Below are 23,891 nucleotides of genomic sequence, written 5' to 3' on the forward strand. Positions count from 1 at the left end.
CGCCGTTTTGGTAAAGAGCAGGAGCTGGTTGGGTGGGAGCAGTACGAGAAGGACACCGATTGGCTGCAGTAGCCAACGCCAGTGTTGATGCTCACGACGCTGGTGTTGCGGACTCCGCGACCCGGCTGTGCACCCGGTGGGTCATGGTGCTGGGTCGTGGGTCGCGGTGCCTCCGAAGCCTGTCAGCGCTGGGAGCCGCCTGCGCGCGCCGCGGTCTGGGTAAGTGTGTCAAGGCGCTGACGCGGCGCGGCCGGGTGCTGGCAGGCCGGACGTCGGTTGGGCGAGCCCTGGCTGTCCCCAGACGCAGGTGCTGAGCTCCGCTGGCCGGGCGCGTTGAGGGCCGTGGAGTGGGCGGCAGGCACAGGCGAGCTGCGCTGGCGGGGACCCGGCCTGGGATCGGCCAGAGAACTGGCTCCCGCTCCTTCCCGGCCAGAGTCGGACTCCGCTTCTGGGGTCGCAACTCCAGCTTCTAAGTCAGCTTTTCCTGTGGGCGTCCAGGTGATGTGGCGGCAGTGGCTGCCGGCGCCCCGGAGCTGGCTGGCCTGAGGCCAACTAGCCCGGGACTTTGGAAGCAATCGTGATTCAAAGTGCGTGGACCATCTTTACTAAGAAAGAAGCCCGCTCGTTGACAACCCCAGAAGTTCAGGTCTCTCCAGTTAGGGATACCCTGCTGAAGGCTGTTTAAGAGCTAGGCGAAGGTACAGTTACTACTGGGCAGCGCCGCTATTGGGAGTCCAAAGCTCAGCTTTTTGTGCCGCAGAAGCCTACTCGGTGAGAAGAAGCAACTCTGAACATCTTGATTGTTAAGGACATTTGATGAAAATAAAATGTGCCTGTGGATTTGGCCTTGGACACAGGCTACAGGGCTGTTACCTCTACTCAAGCAAACTAAAGAGCTGGGAGCATCTCCTGGGCAGGGCCAGGCTAAGTGTAGTTAGGAAAAGGGTTTCTGGAGGCGCCCGCAGTGGGTGAATTCCTCCCTTAGCAGTGACCGCATCTTCTCCAGGCTGCCATCAGGCTCTTTTCCCACCTAGAGTGGGCCGATCTTTATCCATGCAGTGTTCGCAGAGCTTTGCCAGGAAGCACATAAAAGGGCTAATGTTCACCCGTTTTAACCCTTCTGCTCTGTCCATGGGTTGGATAGTGAGTGCCTGGGCCTAGGGAAATTCAAATACTACAGAAACGCTCATTTTTGCTGAACATAAGAGTCTGGAAAATGCCCAGCTGTTGTGCCAAAAAGGAGAACCAAGGACCTGGGGCTGTAACTCAGTGACAGAGCACTTCCCTCAAATGTTTAAAGCCCTGGTTTTCACCTGGGGCGCCACAAAAACAAACAGTAAAACACTTTGGTTAGTTTGCTGGTAATGGCTATTAGAGTTGATAGTTTTATGTATCACAGGGTCAAAGCTGTTGTTTTCTGAATTCCCTTAGAGAGAGAAAATCAGAATGTCATTGTCTTCTACCATGTTGTGTGGTTTCTCCCTCTTTAAAGCTAAGACAAATTGTTTTTGGAGGCTGCGCATATTTTCAGGTTGAACGAGACTTTCATTGCTGAGACTATTTCAGCATCTGTCCAGTGGGTGGAGCATGCTTTTGTCCCGCAGCCACTTGCCACCTCCTTGGCCCACCCCAGCACAGCCTTTACTTGAATTCTGCGTCCTTCACACTTGAGTCTCAAATAGCCACTTTCTTATTTTCAGGAGCTGGCACTATGTGTATTTTTCCATTATGCTGGCCATCTAGTAGAAAATACTGTTTTCTCTTCTGGCTGGAGGCCCGAGAAGGGCTGTAAGTTCAGGGGGTTGAACTCTTGTCAGTGCAGAGGCCATGGCTGGAGGGTGAGCAGCCATGGTCGGGTGCTTGTCCTGCCTGCACTTAGGCCTGAGTCACAGCACAGGCAGGTAGGACAGCCTGTAAGAACTCTTGAGAAGAAATACCAAGATCCCACATCTAGGCTGAGGTGTAGATCGCTTGCCTCGCATGTATGAACTCCTGGTGTTCTGTTCTGTCTGCTACAAAAACAAAAAACAGAAAACAAAAATGAAAGAGGCTGAGATCGAAGGATTGCTGAATTTAAGTCCAGTCTGCACAACATAGTGAGTTTCAGACTAGACAGGGGTATAGAGGGAGCTCTATTTTAATTTTAATTTTATTTTATTTGATTTGATTTTTCCAGATAAGGTTTCTCTGTGTAGCCTTGCCTGACCTAGACTCGCTTTGTAAGCCAGGCTGGCCTTGAACTCACAGCAATCGCCCACCTCTGCCTCCCAAGTGCTGGAATTAAAGGTGTGCGTCACCATGCCTGGGTTTGGTTTTTTTTTTTTTTTAATTTAGATCAAACAAGCAAACAAAAAACCCCAAAACCTAAGAAGCACCTTCCCTTCCTCCCAAAAGAAAAAAAAAAACAAAACAAAACTAACTAACAGTTCTGTGCCTGAGACAGGCTGACTTACTTGGCCTCCGCTTTGCTGAAGGATGTAATGAAAGAGGGTATTCCCTCACAGGAGCTTGGGAAAGCCAGCTGCCAAGCCCTTGGGTGCCAGCGGTATGGCAGCTCTGAAGTCTTGGTGAGGTGTCCTGAGCTTCCTCTTGTCTGTTTCTTCAGGTCAAGCCCTGCTGGGAGTTTCTCTGTGTCACACAGACTTCAGGAAGAGTCTGACTGTGCAGCAAGACATGATGAAGGTTGAGTTGCTGCCCGCCCTGACTGACAACTACATGTACCTGGTCATTGATGAGGACACCCAGGAGGCTGCCATCGTGGACCCGGTGCAACCCCAGAAGGCGCGTGTGGCTCCCCGCGCCCTGTTCCAGGACCCTCTGTCACCCGTGGGTTACAGCCACAAGGTCTTCAGGGCTTTGTGGAAGCTAGGTGGAAATTAGTTCATTCAAAACAAAGTTATAGACTGTCAGGTAGTGGCAGGCACGCCTTTGATCCCAGCACTCCGGAGGGAGAGTCAGATGGATCTCTGAGTTCCGGCCAGCCTGGTCTACAGAGCTACTTCCAGGACAGCCAGGACTACACAGAGAAACCTTTGTCTCAAAAAACAAGCAAACACCAACCCCACCACCACCACCACCAACAACAACAACAAAACACCCAGGAAAACCAGGGCCCCCCTAAAAAAAAACAACAAAAAACCAAAGTTATCTAGACAGTGGTAAACGGAGCAGTGAGAAGAGTTGGGAGACCACAGGCCACTCTGGCGAGCCCAATACATACTTTTAAACCTCTGTGCCTGGGCATATGTGAATCCTTAGATCTGGCTGGGGCTTGGAGAGGTGGGACCTAACAGTTAAGTTGATAGAGGAAAAAAAAAAAGAACGTTCTGGGGGGCTGGAGAAATGGCTCAGAGGTTAAGAGCACTGTATGCTCTTCCAAAGGTCCTGAGTTCACTTCCCAGCAACCACATGGTGGCTCACAGCCATCTATAGTGAGATTTGGGGCCCTCTTCAGGTGTGCAGGTGTACATGCAGTCAGAGCACTGTATACATAATAAATAAATAAATCTTAAAAAAAACAAAAGAACCTTCTGCCTATCGTCTGGAGTGTGGTCAGTCAGCAGAGGTGGGAAAGGGAATGTGGCCCACTCTGCAGGCAGGTGAGCCAGGACCAGAAGTGCGACTGGCCTTTATTCTACCTCTCTGTGGCTGTAGGTCATAGAAACAGCGAAGAAGCTCCGTGTGAAGCTGACCACAGTGCTCACCACTCACCACCACTGGTAAGTGCCCAGGCTGTGAAGTGCCTGCAGGTGGGACCTGTCCTTCACATGGGAAGTCACTACATAGAAGGGGCAGACCCTTGAGCAGGACAGATTCTGAGAATCACCAAGGCTCCTGCCTTCTTTCCCTTGGCCACTGACTTCTGGGTTCCAGTAATGGGGCAACTTCCAGGTAAGGTGTTTGTGACTTGTGCAGGGGAACAGAGGATATGGCCAGCACCCTCAGGCTGAGTGTCCACTGCTGTCCCTTCAAAGCTAGGCCTCTCTGATCACAGGAGGGCCCCAATGGCTGTCGTCACATATCTTAGGTTCATAAAAAGTGATGTTGGTTGGGCTGGAGAGATGTGGCTCAGAGGTTAAGAGCACTGCCTGCTCTTCCAAAGGTCCTGAGTTCAATTCCCAGCAACCACATGGTGGCTCACAACCATCTGTAATGAGACCTGGTGCCCTCTTCTGGCCTGCAAGCATACATGCAGGAAGAACACTATATAAATAATAAATAAATAAATAAATATCTACTTTAAGAAAAAAAAGTGATGTTGGCATCCATCCATGTCAGAGAACAGAGAGTGGTTTGGGGTGTTTTTGTTTTTGTTTTTCAGGACAGGGTTTCTCTGTGTAGCCTTGCTTGTCTGGGACTCACTTTGTAGACCAGGCTGGCCTCAAACTCGCAGAGATCCACCTGCCTCTGCTTCCCTGTGTGTTGGGATTACAGGCGTGTGCCACTGTGCCCGACTTGTTCTCTTGGTTTTTGGAGACAGGGTCTCTCTGTGTAGCCCTGGCTGCCCTGGACTCACTCTGTAAACCAGGTTAGACTCCAACTCAGAGATCCACCTGCCTCTGCCTCCCAAGTGCTGGGATTAAAAGCATACACCACCATGCCCAGCCCAGTCATTTTTTTTTTTTTTTTTTTTGGTTTTTCGAGACAGGGTTTCTCTGTGTAGCCTTGGCCATCCTGGACTCACTTTGTAGACCAGGCTGGCCTCGAACTCACAGCAATCTGCCTGCCTCTGCCTCCCGAGTGCTGGGCTGTGAGGCACCTTGAGTGGCTTTTGTTGTTTGGCTGGGTTTGGTGATTTGAGATGGGATTTCACCCTGACACAGGCTGGCCTTAAACTGGAGGCTTTGGAATAGTGTTGCCCAAAGCCTTATTCTGGCTTTTATTCTTCTTTCCCTTTTTGTGTTTTTGTTTTTGAACCAGGGTCTCTGGCCAGCCTAGAACTTGCTTTTTGCATATTTTGTATCTCTTCAAAGGTAAAGGAAAAAAAATATTTGCTTGGCTCTTAATTTCCTTTTCTGAATGGATCCATGAAGAAAACCAGAGCCTTTTTCTTTGAGCCTGCCCTGGGAACTCTCACTGATTGCAATGATGTAAGCGAAACTTGGGCTGTGCCTCTGTCACTGTGGCTGGCACAGTGACATCTGAGGCCCCGTGGGCTGTACCTCTGTCACTGTGGCTGGCACAGTGACGTCTGAGGCCCCTTGGGCTGTACCTCTGTCACTGTGGCTGGCACAGTGACGTCTGAGGCCCCTTGGGCTGTACCTCTGTCACTGTGGCTGGCACAGTGACGTCTGAGGCCCCGTGGGCTGTACCTCTGTCACTGTGGCTGGCACAGTGACGTCTGAGGCCCCTTGGGCTGTACCTCTGTCACTGTGGCTGGCACAGTGACGTCTGAGGCCCCGTGGGCTGTACCTCTGTCACTGTGGCTGGCACAGTGACGTCTGAGACCCCGTGGGCTGTACCTCTGTCACTGTGGCTGGCACAGTGACGTCTGAGACCCCGTGGGCTGTACCTCTGTCACTGTGGCTGGCACAGTGACGTCTGAGACCCCGTGGGCTGTACCTCTGTCACTGTGGCTGGCACAGTGACGTCTGAGGCCCCTCAGCACTTGTGACAGAGAGTTTAGCCTTAGTCCTGGCCTGTGCTACACAGTGTGGCTGCTCTGTTTTTAAGACCCCTGTACCCCCTGCTCTCCCAGCCCCCCCCCCATTTCTCCCCTTCCCAGCCCGCATGCCCCTCTCCCTGTTGCTGACACCTCCATCTTTGGGGATCTGGTGGGAGCTGCCTTGCAGCCATTAGACGCTGCACACACTTTGTTTTCTCTTTCACCTCAGTAACTACTTCTTCAGATGTCTCTTTCCTGATAATGTGGAGGATTCTGGCTTTTTCTGTCACCTTTTCATCTTTATGCTGTGATCAAACCCAAGGATGAGTGGCCCACAGGACCATCAAGTTGTATTATTGCTTATTGGTAGTGACACTTTAAAAGGTGGGTGATGCCCGGGCGTGTTGGCACATGGCTTTAATCCCAGCACTCAGGAGGCAGATGCAAGCAGATCACTGCGAGTTCGAGGCCAGCCTGGCCTACAAAGCGAGTCCAGGACAGCCAAGGCTACACAGAGAAACCCTATCTCAAAAAACAAAAAACAAACAAACAAAGCAAAACAACAACAACAACAAAAAGGTGGGTGATGAGGAGATGGTGCCTTTCTGGCTGTATGTAACTGCTGCCCTGGAGGCAGTGGAGCAAATGGTCAGGCCACTTGTTCTTCCCTGTTATCTTAGAGCCCTACTGGTTCATGGATTGTTTGACCATGCTGTCATGCATTTTGGAGCTGAGGGTGGCCTACAGTGTGGAGATAATCCTAGCTGTGCCTGTGACCACAGCCCTTGCTCTCTTTTTTAAAAGGTGTAAGGGCTCCTGAGGAAACCGTGGGAACCCCTGGTGTATGTCCAGGAGGTGCCACCACTCTGCCTGTCACAGCTGTGCTCTCCATACAGCTCTCCCTCTTGTGGGCAGGGTTGGAGTTCTAGAAGTTCTCAGTGTGGCTTTTGCCAACTGTTGGCCCAAACTGAGATGCACATTAGGATTCCCTGGGGGAACTTTGCAACCCATGGCCCATCCTGGTGCCCAAACCTAGCCTCAGGAGATAAGGTGAGAGGGAGGCTTCTGTGTGACTGGGAGCTCTCCAGGTGATTTCCTGTGCCCACGTCATGTGAAACCATGCCTGGGACGCCCCAAGTGTATGTGATTTACTTCTTCTGTTGAGGGGCTTGCTGGACACTGGAGTAGGTTGTTTCAGTGCTGCCAAATGGCAAGTTGAAAAGTGGTTCCTGGCCGCCTATTTCTTTTTTCTTTTTTTCCTTTCAAGACAGGGTTTCTCTGTGTAGCAGAGTCTGGTTGTCCTAGATTTCCCTTTGTAGACCAGGCTGGCCTCGAACTCACAGTGATACGCCTGCCTTTGGCCCCCCGAGTGCTAGGATTAAAAGGTGTGTGCCACCACGCCCGGCTCCTGGCTGCCCATTTCTACTGGAAAATGTATAGGCCAAGTCGCCCCCCCCCCCTCAGCAGGTCACCCCAGGCCCCCTGTTTGCTCGTAGGGACCATGCTGGTGGGAACGAGAAGCTGCTGAAGCTGGAGCCTGGGCTGAAGGTGTATGGAGGTGACGACCGCATCGGGGCCCTGACTCACAAGGTCACACACCTTTCCACACTGCAGGTAACGTGAGCACACGAGGGTCCTCCGGGATGGAAGGGCCCCAGGCATCATTTAGGAAGGGAGCTGACAGGAAGAGCCTGCCTCAAGCATTGCTTGGCCGGTCCTCTGTTTGCGAGCATGGTGAGAAAATCAACTGCAGAATGCAGCTGGATGTAGGGGAAGGCCCCAGAGTGGCCTAGAGAGTTTAGGTAGGGCCTCTGGATCCTTCTGCTCTCTTAAATGTGGTAGTGGAGTTCTGTCTTAAGACATCCAGCTGCAGTATTTGGGAACATAGGTTAGGATGTGAGCAGCTTCAGCAGAGAGGCTGCACACAAGTGGGGAGAGTGTGTGCCTTGCTCAGTCTCTGTGTGTTGTGGTGTATGCATTGCTTGGTTGGCTTTAGATTGCAACACTGGAAGAGCTGGGGAGGTGGGTCAGAAAAGAGGTATCTTTTTTACTGCGCTTCCTTTTGAGAAGAAGTATCTTTTATGGAAAAATGCCTGGTTTCGATTTGGCTCAGTTCTGGAGGCAAAAACAAAATAAAGCCTCTTTTGGTTTTACCCTTGAGCAAACACCCCTGAAGCATCTAGGGCCAGGGGGCCTGGGTGGCTCTGCTATGGGGTCTGGATTGTCTAAATGCAGGCTGATCCTGGATTAAGCGTCCCAGCCTCAGGAAGGGGAGGGTCATTAGGAGCCAGCAGCGCTGCCACTAGTCACATTCCAAAAAGGCCACTGGTGGTCAGAGCTCAGCCAGCACCTCTGTTTCAGGTGGGGTCCCTCAGTGTCAAGTGTCTGTCCACACCGTGCCATACTTCGGGACACATCTGTTACTTTGTAAGCAAGCCTGGTAGCTCAGAACCCTCTGCTGTGTTCACAGGTGAGTTGGGGAGGCTGGGAGGTCTGTGTAAAGGAAGCCTTTGGCATTGGCTGTGTGAGGAAAACCTGCCAGCCACGTCCCACCTAAAGAAGCCACAGCCCTCATGATGGAGCCTGGGTTTGCAGGGGTGCTCGCTCTATGAGTTGAGTCTGGGCTGCCATTGTGTACCTGGCTGCTGCTCCAGGTGTGTGAGTGGGGCCAGCCTCTATTTGCAGTGCTCACCATCAACTCCCATCTCTAGCAGCCAACAAATGGGCATGGATTGAAGGTGGTCTGGCTGGGGAAGACCCTAGGGCATGCAAGGATCCTTCTTGCATCTTTGCAGAGAGAGCCCTATGATCTCCACCAGGCGGGCACAAGGCAGCCTGCACCCAGTGACCCCATGGAGCCAGAAGCCCGTCTTTGCAGGCGGGGGGGGGGGGGGGGTGGTGGTGGGGGGGGGGGGGGGGTGGTTCACGTGTTGAGGCCTGGGCAGCCCTGGGGCAGTGTGTGCGGCTCCCACTCAGTACAGGTGGGTTTGTCCAGAAATCAGAGAGTTTCCCCCTTTTGAGGAGCAGAAGGGAACAGTGCTTGGGAGCCTGCGAAGCTGGACAAGCTCATGACAACAGCGCGCAAATGGGGTGAGCCGGGGTGGGGCTGGGAGCACAGGGCCAGTGTGTTGCCGAGGGCCTGGGTCCTGCCTCCTAGAGTTGTCCTGTAGTGTATGATGCTGTGCTGCCGTCCTGTGACAGCCACTGGGGTTGAGAGCCTGGCTGGAGGACATGCCAGCAGTCCTAAGGAGGCTGAAGCAGGGCTTTCAGGTGGGAGAAACTGGGTGGAGACTTAGATTTCCGTTCAGTAAACATGAAATTGCCCAGGACCCCCAGCTTATTTTCACATGTTACAGAATGCCAGCGTTTTTAATGGTTGTTTGGTTCTCTGCCAGAGTCTCTGTAGCCATGCTGGCCTGGAATTTGTGGCAGTCGTTCTGCCTCCTGAGTGGGGTTACAGGTGTGAGCCAGCGCACCTGACCTCAATTCCGTGTCTTCATCACGGCATTGTGCGGTTGACTCTCAGGCCTGGGCCCATTTTTGTGTTGCGGCTCACCTCCGTTCTTTATAGAGCGGATCTCAACCTTCCTAACGCTGCAGCCCTTTAATCCAGCTCTTCATGCTGTGGTGACTCCCAACCATAAAGTTATTTTCATTGCTTCTACAACTGTAATTTTGCTACTGTTATGAATTGTAACATAAATATCTATATGCAGGATATATGATGTGCAACCTCTGTGAAAAGACAGGTCAACTCCCCAAAGGGGTCTTGACCCCACAGGTTAAGAACTGAAAGCTGAGAGCTGAGGCCCCCTCCCCACCCCCCTGACTGTAGCATGGAGCAGGGCAGCCCTGCTGTGTCCTTTGTTGTCCCTGCTGGTGGCTTTGGTAGGGCTTTTCGGAACTGCAGTACTAGTCTGGTAAAGTGCTGATAATCGTATGGTCCTCAGCTTATGACACAGCTGGCCCACCCCTGTTGGCATGGCTGTGTGCCCTGTGAAAGCCCATGGCAGTGTTCGTAAGAGCAGACAGCAGTGCCTGCCTTTCAGGTTCTCATGGGCTGATCTTGGAAAGAAGTCGGGGGGACGGGTGCTGTGCGTGTGTGTGTGTGTGTGTGTGCGCGCGCGCACGCGCGCGTGTGTGTGTGCACCTGCAAGCACACGTGCATGTGCGTGTGTTGGGTGTCATTCCCCAGATATACTCCTGCTGGTTAATTTTTTTTGTCAACTTGACACAAATAAGAGTCTTATGGGAAGAAAAAAACATCAATTGAGAAAAATGCCTCCATCAGATTGCCAAGTCTGTGGGGCATTTTCTTGATTAACAACTGTGGGAGGGGCCAGTCTTCTGTGGGCAGTGCTGCCCTTTGGCAGTTGTGTCCGGGTGCTGTAAGAAGGCAGGCTGAGCAAGCCAGCAAGCAGCACTCGTATGTGGTCTCTGCTTCAGCTCCTACCCCGACTGCCCTTCATGGGAGTTGTAAGATAATGTAAGTCCTTCCATTTCTGAGTTGGTTTCTACAGCAACAGAAAGGCTAATCAGGACAGCACCGTCTACTCTTTCTTGGGGGGTGGGGAGGTCCTATCGCCTAGAACTTTGCCAGGTAGGCTGGACCAGCCAGCATGCCTGGATTTTTACACGAGTTCTGGGCATCAGGCTCAGATCCTGAGGCTTGTAAGGCAAGCATTACCCAACTCCTCAGTGCCATCCTGCGCAGCTGTGGATGGAGCCCAGGCCCGCGTGTTAGGCAGGTGTGGTATCACCGGGCCCCAGCCGAGCCGGAGGCTGGGTCTCTCATGACTCTCCTGACACCTAGAAGGCACTGGGTGTCACGGAGGGTGCTGCGCGACGTAGGCGTCATGATGTCCTGCACTTTCTGTGCCTGTTAGTGAGCAGCACCTGGCATCAGGACGTTTTATAACTGCATGCTGGGGCAAGCTCTGGCATCAGCAACAAGGGCCAGTGATGAAAAATGTACTGGTAGCCTGGGAAATTTGAGTCAGCTGCCACTCATTGCTGACCTGAGGGGGACAGGAGTGGGAGCTGTAGGCGGGTATAGCTGAGAGAAGGGTGTGGTGGGAGGGCCAGACGTTTTCTGCAGCTGTAGTGTGGGATAAGGCCTGTCTAGGCTGAGATAGGCAGACTGGACACTGAGAGGCAACAGGTGACAGATGGCAGAAAGTGTTCAGGAGGGAGTTTAGGACTTCAGGCTTGGGATCCCTCCTCGTGCCAGGGGCAGTGCAGGTTCCCTGGGGAGGAGCAATCAAGGTCCGCAATGGCACCATGAGTGTCCACTGAACTGGGCTGGCCACGGTGGACAATCCAGGGCTGGGGGGGTGCGGGACAGAAGCAGCCAGCTTGTCTTACCGATGCTGAGGTGAGGCCAGGAGCAATGCTAGTCTGGGGATCAGGGGAGGGGATGCCTCAGGTATTCTCAGCAACAAAGGGAAAGTGTTAGAAATGTGGGTGCCAGGAGTAAGGGGGCACCCAAGGGTCCAGGAGGGGCCTGGTAAGGGCTGATGAGAGGTGGCACGTGAGCTGGGTTTGTGATGATTTCGGCTATGGGGGGACTGGGGCACTAGAGTGGCTCAGGGTGCCATGGGTTTCAGGCCCAAACAGTGAGTTAATGGCTGTGGTTGAAGCTGGCAGGATGGAGAGCTATGGGCGGCCTTGTGCTGTTTTGTGTGAAGATGCCTTTGGTGCATGGGTGGGTGTGATGGTGGGTGGCGTTGGGTACCTTTTCATAAGCTTGGGGCTTAGCCCACGTGCAGGGGCGCTGGCCCTGAGCACCACTCTTGTGTTTTTCAGGTGACACATTGTTTGTTGCTGGCTGTGGGAAGTTCTATGAAGGAACTGCAGATGAGATGTACAAGGCACTGCTTGAAGTCTTGGGCCGGCTTCCTCCAGACACAGTAGGTGGTGCCTCCCTTTCCCAAAGGCCCCACAAGCTCCAGGCAGCAGATCTGTTGCATGCTGGACCCACCCTTCAGGCCCAAGAACTGTCTCTGCTCTCACAGCTGGTCTATGTGTGGTGGATCCTCCTGCTGGCCTCTGAGCTGAGGGGAGAAGTGGGCAGAGCCATCCACTGAACAGTTTTTATTAGTATTTAATCTGTGTGGCCCCATAGCATCCTAGTTGCACACACTGTGTAGGGTGCCAAGTCAGGCTGAGACATGACCTGGCCCTGTGTTGGCTCTTCCTTCAGAAAGTCTACTGTGGCCATGAATACACCATAAACAACCTTAAGTTTGCACGCCATGTGGAACCCAACAATGCTGCCATTCAGGAGAAACTGGCCTGGGCCAAGGTGAGTGGGACCCAATCCTGGAGCATGTCCTAGGGGCCTGTCATGGTGCAGTGACTTCCCAAGGGCCTGGAGGCTGACACAGAGCACTACCTCAGAGAGGTGAAAGCCAGGTGTCACAAGCTCAGTGCTGGCTCCCACGGTTAAATCCGTGAGACTAGAGGGCACAGTGTAGCCCTACGCCGCGTCTTAGCATCAGACTCCAGCTCTATAGGATGCAGCCTTGTCCCCCACATGCTAAGCAGTGATCCAGCTGGACCCTATTTGAGGAGCCTGCTTCTGCTGTCATCCAGACAGTGGAGGGTCCTCTTCTGAAGGGTTTTATCTCCATATGGCACCGGTGAGCTACCACAGCACAGCCCAGGGCAGTGGCTGAGAGCTTCGTTAGACCCAGAGCTGTGCGTACCTGGGAGGTTCAGGGGCAGCTCCCTTCTGCCAAGTTGAAGAAGTGTTTCCTTGTGTATGTCTGCTGTGCTGTTTAAAGTAAATACTCCATGCAGCAGCTTTTCCAAATCAGGAAGGGGTTTTCAAATACCAGAAAACTCAGCACACCTGTAGTCTCAGCACTGGGGAGGCTGAGACAGGAGAACTGCAAGTTTACATTCTAAGTACCATGCCAGCCAGGACTATGTAGCAAGACCTTGTTTCAGAAACAAGCAAACAAAACCAAAACATTCAACCTGGGATGGTGGCGTATCTTAGTACTTGGCTGGCTGAGTAATCATGTGCCAAGGGAGCCAGGAGTTCAAGGCCAGGCTCAGCCACATTGTGTGTACTTAGCTAGCCTGGGCTACATGAGACTATCTCAAAACAACAAAGAATTCAGAGGCTGAGTGAGGTGTAAATCTACTTAAGAGGCTAAGGTAGGCATGCTGTGAGTTCAAGACCTGCCTGGGCAGCGCATTAAAGCCATCATCTCAGAAAAATGTTCAGCTCCCCTTAGTTAATCGTATCCATGCCTGACTCTTAAGTATGTACGCACACTGCCCATACCGCAATGCCACTCTGCAACTCACTTTGTTTCCTTATTTCCCTTGGTGCTGGGGGTCAAACCCAGAGCCTCACAGTGCCAGACAGACAGCGCTGAGGGTAACTTCAGTGCATGAGGATGTCCTGAATGAACTCTGTACTTAGATGAACTTTTGATACTGAGCACCCACACTATTCAAGCCATCTCTCCAGCTGACACGCCCCCTGCCCCCACCCCACCCTCGTCCCCCCATCCTACCCCCACCCCACCCACCCCCGCACTTTCATCCCCCCACCCTTGACCCTTTCAGCACCTTGCGTTGACAGTTGTCCTGTTTCCTGATGCTGTCAGCTATCTTTATCTAAAGGCTTATATAGCAGACTCCTATGGTCTCCTGTGGTCCTCCCCCACTCTTGCTCAGCTTCACTTTGAGGCCCATCCCTGCTGGTTTTGATTCTGAGTACATCCTGTGTCGCTACAGCAACTCATCCAATAGGTGTGGGTGAGCCCTGTGTGCGCTCCTGTTTGCAGTCATGTGTAAAGGTAGTGTCAATGCTTGCGTACATCTTTTTGTCCATGCTTTTTTTTTTTCTGTCCCTGCTCTTGGGAATATGTTTAAAAGTGGAACTGATGTACATTTAACTCCTAAACTGATTTTCAAAATTTGAACATTTAACCCTGCTGTTTTTTGCTTCCTTTTCAACCCCTGTAGTTCCCGATGCTTTGCATGCTCACTGACCCTCACTGCTGCTGGTCTGTTTTATAACCTTTGGCTGGTGGTGAGGGAGGATCATGTGGGTGGCTGCAGCTGCCGTCCCAACTATGTCCCTGAGGCCTCCGTGTTAGCCAGACATAGTTGGATAAGAGCTGCATGGAGATGCCTTAGCTTGTAATCTCAGCTTTGGCTTAGCTGTGTTAGCACTGTCTCCGCCACGGTGTCCATGTGAGGTGGTAGCCAGTGCCCTCCAGCACTCCACCTCTGGGCCATTCCCCAGCACTCCCTGGGAGCTCCTGGCAGGGGGAGCGAGCCGCCTCACCCAGCGCTCCCCATGCTGGCTTTCTTGTGGGGAGGGGACTTGCTATCTTTGCATTGTGCTTTTGTTGTGTGGAACATAAAGCTCACAGTAATGAAGTCAGCACCTGCCCTCCCTCCTCAGTGGCAGCGTGTAGACAGGAGTGACATACTAGGGGCCACAGTTTACCGTTGGGGACATAGTTAGAGACCACTGCTAGTCCCTCCCATGAGCCTGGCCTCAGTCGAGGAGCCAGAAATCTACTTGTCTGTACTGACTGCTCTTGCTCTGTCTTCTAGGATGGACTTGAGTGTTTAGATTACTAAGATAATTGAAAAGTGGGGCCCCCTGGTCCCTGTGTGACTGTGGAATCCTTTACAGGAGAAGTATGCCATCGGGGAGCCCACGGTGCCATCCACCCTGGCTGAAGAGTTCACCTACAACCCCTTCATGAGAGTGAAGTAAGGCACACCCTTTTTTGGCCTTACCTTCCTGTGGTAGCTCGTGCTTTACTGTTTTGTCTGAGTTCACCCCCAGCAAAGCCATGGCTAACCCATCCTAAAGTCAGTGGGCCTGACCCCCACACCCCAGCTTTATTAAGTGTACCTGAGAGGGTACACTGTGATGATGTGCTTTTCTTGGCATCTTGCAAGGATGTGGGGGACCCAGGACCCATGTGGGTGGGGAGGGGCGCTTTTCAAGAAGATCTTTAAGGATTCTTGAAGCTCTGGGAGTCTGGGCTGGGCAGGCAGCATGGAGTCAGTGGCCTCCCACCTGCACGTTTCTGGAAGGACCTGTGTAGCTTAGCCCTAGCAGTTTGCTGCATGAGGATGTCGCATGCTCTTGGGACAGGCTGTGTCTGTGCCTGAAGCCCGTTCCCATCCGTTGCCTCTGTAGGGAGAAGACTGTGCAGCAGCACGCGGGTGAGACGGACCCCGTGACCACCATGAGGGCCATCCGAAGGGAGAAGGACCAATTCAAGGTGCCACGGGACTGAGGCACCCAGGACAGGGACTTCTAAGTGACTGTCCTGCTGCTCATGCAGGATCTAGGCTAATTTTAAGTTAATGCAAAGCCTTTAACTTGTGTAATCAAATGTTCTAATGCATATTTATAAGCGAGAAAGGTTAAAAGTATTTATTCCCATAACCCCTATTTGTGGACTCCACATTATCTCTGGCTTTACAGGTATATAGTTTCAGGGTCCTGTGGTCCCATGGTGTCGAGTTTGCACCCAGTTTCTCAGTGGGGCTGGTTCTGGGAGGGGCAAACTCTTGGCTTCCCGGCTCTTTGGGAAGAAAGGAAGTGGCTGCCACTTTTCTTGGCTTTTTCTCCCTTTTCTACTAGCCTCATGGGTAGCAACCACCTGCCAGGAATTAGGACCTGCATGTCTCTGTGTTGACATTTTCACAAGAGTGCTTCTGTGTCAGGTGAACTGACTTTAAGCCCTTGAGATCAGGTTGTGTCTCAGGGTGGCCCGTGTGGGGGCTGAAGTCTGTGCTGTGTGGCAGCCCTCTGATGTGCATGATAGCCACTTGTCAAGGCTTCTTTAGGGCAGGCAGTTTCTGGGTTGGCCACCATGGAGACTTAGGGCTGAGCTCAATGTCTTGAATTCTCAGTAAGAGCTCTGCTGGCACCCCCGCCCTGAGCACCCTGTCGGCTCCCACCCAGTCTTGTCTCCTTCTGGGAGAGGCTGGACCCCTGCCTTTACTGAGTTAAACCAGCTTGGCTCTCCTGGGAAGCTACAATGCAGACATGGCTCTGCCTCTGTCTTGCATTACAATTCTTTCCTCTTCTGCTGCCCTCATGCCTTCAATCTCGAGGCTTTTGTTTTCCTTTTCACACCAAGGCTGTAATTCCTGTGGAAGTGTTTTTATGCCCGGAGTTTGGGGGCCTGCACCAGCAGACCATCTTGTAGCCATGCTCTGACAGCGAGCCTGCTTGTCCTGTGCCAGCCCCGTATGCTGCTACTTTAGCTTTATTTACCTTATTCTCTGCCAGGGAGAGACATTGGCACATACGTTTCCAACTGAGTCCTGGGCATTCATTCACTCTTGTGTAAAACTTCAATGGGGTGCTCTGGGATTGGATTTTGAGGTGCTGCTCAGGCGGGGAGAAGGAACTGCGGTGTGGCACCCACTGTTAACCAGCCATGGTTTCGTTGCATTGCTGTAGTGCAGTCCTGCTTCTGCAGCCTGGTCAGTGAGATTCCAGCATTTAGGACACAATTCCCACAAATGTGCCCTCACCTCGGCCCCTGGCCACACGTGTGGGACTCAAGCCACCTATACTTCTGACGCGGGGTTTTTCTTCCCGTTGTTAACGTCCTAGCACACTGCAGTGCTTAGGAGAGCTTTAGTATAAAAGAGACAGAAAGCTAGTGTGGTGGCACATACTTTAACCTCAGCATTTGGGAAGCAGAGGCAGGGAGTCAAGTTCAGGGCCAGACTAGTCTAAGCCCCAGCACAGCTAAAGCTATATAGGGAGACACTGTCTCAAAACCAAACCTAAAGTGAAGGAGAGGAGTGGCTGATGAGGTCGCTGAAGCCAGCATTCAGCTGCTGTGCCACCTGCAGAGTTGGGTAGAGCTGCCCCTTGTACCACTGCCAGGCTTTCCGGCCTCAGTTTGTACATTGTGACGCAGTGGGGTGGCTGGTAGAGTCACTAGCCATTGGAATGGAGAGTCTCCAGCTCCTGTCCCTCTCTGCAGGTCTGTGCCCACCCCAGCCACACGGTCATTCTGGGGACCTAGGCACCTGACCTGCGGGGTAACTGACACAGATCTCGGGGAACTTACTTAGTAGCGGATGCAAGTCTTACTGTATGGGGACAAGGAAGAGTGTGATAGAACAGACGGTGGGGACAGTGCTTCAGAGAAACAGGGAGAAGTGCAGCACATGCTCATGCTGACAGAGGGGGCCTCGCCTAATGTTTGTGTAAATGGTGGAGGGGCGCTGTAGAAGTAGGCGGGAGGTAAAAGAGGTTGAAGTGAGAGGAATGAGAATGCATATATTCCAGCACTCGGGAGGCAGAGGCAGGCGGATCACTGAGTTCGAGGTCAGCCTGGTCTACAAAGTGAGTCCAGGACAGCCAAGGTTACACAGAGAGACCCCGTCTCCAAAAACCAAAAAAAAAAAAAAAAAAAAAAAAAAAAAAAGAATGCATAATATAACCGTGGCTGTGATGGCACATGCTTTTAATCCCAGCACTCGGGCTGGATCTCTGGGTTTGAGGCTAGCCTGATCTACAAGGTGAGCTTGGACAGCCAGGGCTACACAGAGAAACCCTGTCTTGAAAACCAAAAAAAAGAAAAAAGTATGTGTGTATATGCACAGAAGTCAGAAATGAGAGTGACAGGGAGGGGCCTAGTAGGAAGGGAGAAAAGAGGCTATGGGGCAGGTGCGGCCCCTGTGGTGGAAGGCTGCCGTGGCCCCAGTTCTGATTCTCAGAACCCACCTCTCCCTGGCCCAGACCCTCTTGTGCCTGGTGAATTGTACAAACAGATGTTCTGGTCCTAAGTCATTATTCCAGTAGGTGGATGAGATCTGTGAGTCCCAGTACAAATCCTCCCATAGCTGTGAGACCACAAAGGACCTAGCAGTTGTAACTGTCCATGTATGGTGGCACACACCTTTAAGCCCAGCACTCGGGAGGCAAAGCCAGAAGCATCTCTGTGAGTTCGAAGCCAGCCTGGTCTACAAAGCAAATTCCAGGTCAGCTAAGGCTACACAGATCCTATCTCAAAACAAAAACAAAATTGCTTTTAATTGAAGTGAAAAATCACACAAGTAGACATTTAAATTGCAGCTTGGGACCCTAGCTCTGTCCCCACAGTTGGAAGGGACGTGGTGTGCAGTGTTCTGTGTTCCCATGCCTCAGATCACTGTTGTCTGTCCAGCTGCAAGAGGCTTCCGGCCTCCCCACCACTGTGGATGTGTGTCTCGGGGGTAACAAAAGCCAGGACAAGAGTAAATGGGGCAGGGGTGGGGGCAGCACTAGCACCTGACCTAGGGCTCCGCTGGCTAGCTCTGTCTGTCCTAGAGGCTCAGCCCTCTGTGTGAGCAGCTACCCGAGAGCCACTGGCACTGGCTGTCTTCACCTCATCTCCACTGCACAGAGCCTGTTTGCTGTCAGTAAACACCTGGCTGCCTGGGCCCTGCAGCCCTGTCGGTTGCTACCACCAGGCGCTGGTTTCCTGCAGCCTCTGAGGACTGCAGTGAGTGGGTAGAACAGGAGGCCCAGTCCCCGGAGCTCAAAGACTTTAACCCCGAAGTAACTGGAGATGTTAGTGTTACTCACTTGAATGTGATTGAGCACTTTGTTTAGATGTCCATGCGCACTCTCTGGGACAGGTCATGTCTCAGGCCGCACACCAACTCTGAATACTAAATGACTCCGAGGTGGATGTGGAAAATACACTAAAGTGACAAATACAGTGCTGGGGGCAGGCGCGCGCGCACACACACACACACACACACACACACACACACACACACACACACACACACACTAACATAAACACTATATGTGTGGGTGGTGCTGGATTGAACACACACACCAGGCAAGTACTCTATATCCTTGAGCTTTTTCTTCAGTCCTAACAAGTTTATAGCTTTAAACACCTATTTGAGAAAATAAAAGGTCTCAGAAATGCAGGCTTTACCCCAAAGAAGAAAACAGATGAAGCCCAAATGATGAGAAGGAAAGGCTGGGGCAGAGCATTTACTGAGCATGTGCAAGGCCCCTGTGGACCCCAGAGTGAATCAGACGTCAGAGTCACCCTGCAGCCCATGCCCATGATCATAGCACTGACAAGGCTGAGGCAGAAGCACCGCTCAGGTTTGGGGCCAGCCTGGGGTACACAGTGAATTCAAGGATACACTGAGCTCTGGAGTAAGGCCTGTCTCAAAAATACAGCCTACTCCTCAAAAAAGAACGAAAATGAATAAAAGAGAAAATCAAAAGCTCTTTGAAGAGATACAAACAAAAAAAACCAAACTCCTACCACACTGGATCAAAATTAAAAGACCTAAAGGTCATGAAGGAGGAAGTCAATCTTGCTCGTATGGAAGTCAGCGGGCTGTGTGAGGGTGACATGGAAACGAAATGGACAGATCCCTAGAAAGACAAATCAACTTGCTGAAAATAATTAGCTGGGCTGGTATGTGCCTGTCAGCTGCTTGGGAGGCTGCACAGTGCTTGTGGCCATCTTGGGCAACATACCTGTGTGTGTGTGTGTGTGTGTGTGTGTGCGCGCGCGTGTGCGTGCCTGTGTGTGTCTGATTCACACTGGGTTTCTCTAGCTGAGACTACAAGATGCAAGTTGATCCTCTTGCACCCACCTGAGCATCTTGGAGGTGGCCTGTGAAGTCACCTACCCCAGCTGAAGTCTTCCACAGAGAGCAGAGGCCACATGGCTTCACTGGTGTGTTGTCACTACCATCAAACACACACATAGGGGTTGCTTCTAACTCAGTCACCCAGCTAATGTTTCTATGACACCAAAGCCCTAGGAAGAGATCATACACAGAAAAAGAAAAAATCCTTAATGTCACCAACCCAGATTCGAGTTCAGCATGCTGCGTTATATGCCATGAGCATGTGGGATCTTACCTTAGGAATAAATGGTAAACATCAGCCAGTGTGGCAGGCCATGTGACTGAGAACAAGGCCCACGGGAACATCTCGGAAGAATGTTTGGCAAGGTCCAGATTAATTCACAAAATATCTCCACAAACAGCGTCGGGAGCTTCCTTGGCCTGAAAGAATGTGTGCTTCTGCCTCTTGCTATGAGAGATCCATCAAACCACACAGGTCTGCCATCTTACAGTTTGGGGGTTGGCAGGTAGCTTGGCTCTTGTCAGGTGTCAGCAGGGCTGTGTTCTCGAAGGCTCTAGGAATGTCCTCGGCCTGTCTGGCTTCTTAGAAGCTGTGGCATTCTCCATCTCACAGCCCTTTTCTCTGCCTGCCAAGCTGGAGACAGTGGTTGAGTCGTCCTGACTCTGCCTGCCACGTCACCTTTCCCGATCACCCTTCCTCCCTAGGGCCCTGTGTTTACTTTGTCTCACCTGGAATCTCACTACGGCCAATTCCCTCTGCCACATGATGGTCACAGATTGCAGGGACCATGACAGCCATCTCTGGCAAACGTCATGCTGCCTTTTAGAATTTGTGAGGATCATACAGCCGGCAACAGTTGATGGCACATGAAAGGCAAAGTCATCCGTTCTTGCCATTTCACAGGGCAGTGCAATATATCATAAACACACCATGGCTCTATAAACAACAAGGAGAAAGCAGATGAACAACACAGCCCTGCACAGCAAATCCCAAGAAACATTGTTTGACACTGGGATTCACAAGATGAACAGAGTCCTTGGACTGCAAGGGTGTTCTAATTATTTGTATCTGTTCGGCCTAGGAAGCCAATAACTGACAGAAGGAGACTGAAACGTAATTCAAAGCTGCAAGCACTACCCTGGGCAGAACCTAAACTGCTACTAATCTATCAATAAACTAAAATAAACTACTCTAATCCTCATAACCTACATATATGCTAAGCATTTGCCAATCTGATCCTCCTCAGGCGGCTTCTCTCTCCCAACTCTCTCCATCAACTGTCAACTATCAACTCTTAACTATCAACCCCTCCAGGCTCCTCCCACCTCCTGTGGATGTCCCGCCTTCTCTTCCTGTTCTTCTGCCCAGCTGATTGGCTAAACAGCACTTTATTGACAACTGCTACATCTACTCAAGGCATTCTTCTACAATTCCCCCTTTTAGTCTAATAAAAAGCCCCCTTTACCTATACATTTATATTATGCATATATAAAATATATATATATATAATAAACTATAGCAAGAACCCCAAAATAGCCAGAAATTATATTAATGTTATAGTGTTTTGCTGTCTTCAACCCCATCAGAGACTTGAGAAGGAATAAAATTAATTACCTGAGTAAATAAGAAGTGCAGGTTAACAGCTTCCAAAATGAAAAAAAATGGCAGAGACGCTTTGCTTAATAGTCACTCAAAACTTTCTAACATGTTGGAACATCATCTTCAGCCTTCTGGTCCACTATATCTGACAGACATATTTGTGAAGCAGGGACTATTGAGGACTTGCCTACCCTGTCTTGGCAGAGTTTGGCTGTCAACCCTAGTTGCATCTAAGCTTGCCCATTTCAGGCAGAATTCTGTCTGTGGCAGAAAACAAGGACATTTTTGCCCAGTGGCTGGTTTGCACATCTGAAGCTATTTCCATAAGGAGGTTCCTCAATGCTCATTACCTTCTTTGAGGCAGGCTGGGTGTTGCCAGGAGTCATCCTGTCTCATTTTCAAACAATCCTCAAAATTAAAAGAATATTTAAATGCCATATTCTGTAGGTCTCTGAGGTTTTTAATGACCTATCTAAATATTTTACCTTATCTATTTATTGAACCTAGGATGTATATTCTTTTTTTTTAGACAGGGTCTCTCTGTGTAGCCTTGGCTGTCCTGGACTCACTTTGTAGACCAGGCTGGCCTTGAACTCACAGAGATCTGCCTGCCTCTGCCTCTCAACAGCTGGGATTAAAGGTGTGCGACACCACGCCCAGCGTATATTCTTATGATAAAATTGAATAGTATAATGAACTAAAAATAACCTTATTTTACATCAGTATACACATTTCTATACCAATGAATTGAAAATAGCCCTGTGAATAATAATTAAGGCCTTAAATTGAAGAGTAGATTCAATAATCTACCTTTTGTCCTATTATCCCTATATATTTCTATATTCTCAGAGAAAAACCCATAGTCCAATCTTGTTCTGTCTCTGAATAAGACCAATAACAACATAACCAATTCCCAGAGGTTAAGAGCACTGACTGCTCTTCCAAAGGTCCTGAGTTCAATTCCCAGCAACCACATGGTTGCTCACAACCATCTGCAATGAGATCTGGTGCCCTCTACTGGCCTGCAGGCATATATGCAGGCAAAACATTGTATACATAATAAACAAATTTAAAAAAAAGAAAGAAAGAAAGAAAGAAAAGAAACATCCATAGCCCCAAACCTTACCCCTAAGGGAAATAGGATGTCTTTCTCTTTTTAATGCTTCTTCCAGCTGATTTGGGATGGATAATACCTATGTAGGGGCCCAAATAAAAATGGGAAAATGATTAAACAAGCTAGAGATAGCATTTGTGGTCCAGTCTCTAAATATTGAGAAATTCAGGCTTAATAAAAGTCCTGTGTGGGACGGTCTGAAATGCTGGACCAACTGGAATCAGGAGCTTTCTCCAAAGCTGTCCTGGGAGCTGTTCTGTTCTGATGACGAACAGCAACTGAAGCACTTGTGGATGGAACATGAGGGATGCAGGATGTCAGCATCTCAGCATGCTGGAGGATGCATCCTGTCGGGGCTGATCCAGCGTCAGTGTCTGGTTCTTTTGCTCTGAAAATATAATTTCTCACAAGCATTAGCAGTTCTAGTAAACTCACTGTATCTCTGCATACTAGTAATCCAAAAGTGAATCCAGTAGCATCAAAACCAATAAAATGCCAAGGAAGCCCTGTGTCAAAGAGTCAGGTTTACACATGGGAAACTGGCAAAATGTGGCTAAAAGAAATGAGCAAGTGGCTCATGCCCCTTCCTTTCCAGCCTCCGCCTCAGACCCTGCAACCGCCGCGATGTTGATGCCCAAGAAGAACCGGATTGCCATCTATGAACTCCTTTTTCAGGAAGGAGTTATGGTTGCCAAGAAAGATGTCCATATGCCCAAACACCCCGAGCTGGCAGACAAGACTGTGCCTAACCTTCACGTAATGAAGGCCATGCAGTCTCTCAGGTCTCGAGGCAACGGGAAGGAGCATGTTGCCTGGAGACATGTCTATTGGTACCTCACCAACGAGGGCATCCAGTGTCTCCGAGATTACCTCCGCCTGCCTCCTGAGATCGTGCCCACCACCCTGCGCCGCAGCCGTCCCGAGACTGGCAGGCCTCGGCCCAAAGGTCCAGAGGGCGAGCAGCCTGCAAGACTCACAAGAGGGGAGGCGGACAGAGACACTACAGAAGGAGTGCCGTGCCTCCTGGTGCCAACAGGAAAGCCGAGGCTGGGGCCAGCTCAGCGACGGAGTTCCAGTTTAGAGGCGGCTGCGGTCGTGGATGTGGTCAGGTAGCACAGTGAGGTTGGAGAACGTGTTGTGGTGGATAAACTTTAAAGAAGATAAAACAAAACAAAAAGAAAGGAATGAGCCACACTAATGGGCAGGTGGCCGTGCTCACTGACGAGACAACTGTTGCCAACATGCCAGCTCCCCACAAACAGGTCTACAGACAAAGCACAACCAGCAAAACCCCAGTGTAAGCCTGAGAAAGTAATAAGCAGGTTTTACACAAATTTACATAAAGAACATAGATGAGCCAAAACACATTTGTAAACGAGCAAGGCTCCAGGGCCTCTGGCCCCCTGAAGCTGGGAAGGCACAACCGTGGCATTCCGAGTGGTGTGAGGCCAAGGCTGGGCGCCAGGCTGTGAGGCGCAGTGGAGACTGAACCATTGTGCTTGTGGCCACTTGATTTTCCTTAGTTGGACACCAAGAACAGTCTTCTCGCCGGGTGGTGGTGGCGCACGCCTTTAATCCCAACACTCGGGAGGCAGAGGCAGGCAGATCTCTGTGGGTTTGAGGCCAGCCTGGCCTACAAAGCAAGTCCAGGACAGTTAGGGCTGTTACACAGAGAAACCCTGTCTCAAAGAAAAACAAAACCAGGACAGTCTTCTCAGCAAATAGGCTGCGCGGCTTGGACTTACACAGGGAAAACATGAATGAACTCAGATAACGTGTAAACTAACTCAGAGCCAGAGGGCTTTTAGACTCTAAAGTTTAGAGGAAGGACTAGTAGGAAATATAGGACTGGGCTGGAGAGATGGCTCAGAGGTTAAGAGCATTGTTTGTTCTTCCAGAGGTCCTGAGTTCAATTCCCAGCAACCACATGGTGGCTCACAACCATCTAG

The 23,891-nt window shown here is 50.9% G+C and overlaps 1 protein-coding gene and 1 pseudogene across 1 annotated transcript; both read left to right on the forward strand.

Annotated features, from left to right (window-relative positions):
* Positions 1-52: 52 nt before the first annotated feature.
* On the forward strand, positions 53-15,105 carry Hagh (hydroxyacylglutathione hydrolase). The gene is made up of 9 exons (XM_051167634.1): positions 53-219; positions 2,606-2,781; positions 3,655-3,719; positions 7,102-7,219; positions 7,967-8,075; positions 11,411-11,514; positions 11,808-11,909; positions 14,271-14,350; positions 14,787-15,105. Exons 1-9 carry the CDS (start codon positions 144-146, stop codon positions 14,884-14,886), a joined length of 930 nt encoding a protein of 309 aa, XP_051023591.1. The 5' UTR covers positions 53-143; the 3' UTR covers positions 14,887-15,105.
* Positions 15,106-22,566: 7,461 nt separating this feature from the next.
* LOC127208414 (40S ribosomal protein S10-like) lies at positions 22,567-23,063 on the forward strand (annotated as a pseudogene).
* The last annotated feature ends 828 nt before the right edge of the window (positions 23,064-23,891 follow it).

This window comes from Acomys russatus, chromosome 25 (genome assembly GCF_903995435.1).
Source record: "Acomys russatus chromosome 25, mAcoRus1.1, whole genome shotgun sequence".
Lineage (NCBI taxonomy): Eukaryota > Metazoa > Chordata > Mammalia > Rodentia > Muridae > Acomys > Acomys russatus.

What these genes read in the sequence shown, in the direction of transcription:
- Hagh (XM_051167634.1), top strand. Translation starts at nt 144, where the DNA reads ATGGTGCTGGGTCGTGGGTCGCGGTGCCTCCGAAGCCTGTCAGCGCTG. An exon ending in CTCACCACTCACCACCACTG is followed by an intron (nt 3,720 to 7,101) that starts GTAAGTGCCCAG and finishes GTTTGCTCGTAG; the next exon opens with GGACCATGCTGGTGGGAACG. An exon ending in GCCGGCTTCCTCCAGACACA is followed by an intron (nt 11,515 to 11,807) that starts GTAGGTGGTGCC and finishes CTCTTCCTTCAG; the next exon opens with AAAGTCTACTGTGGCCATGA.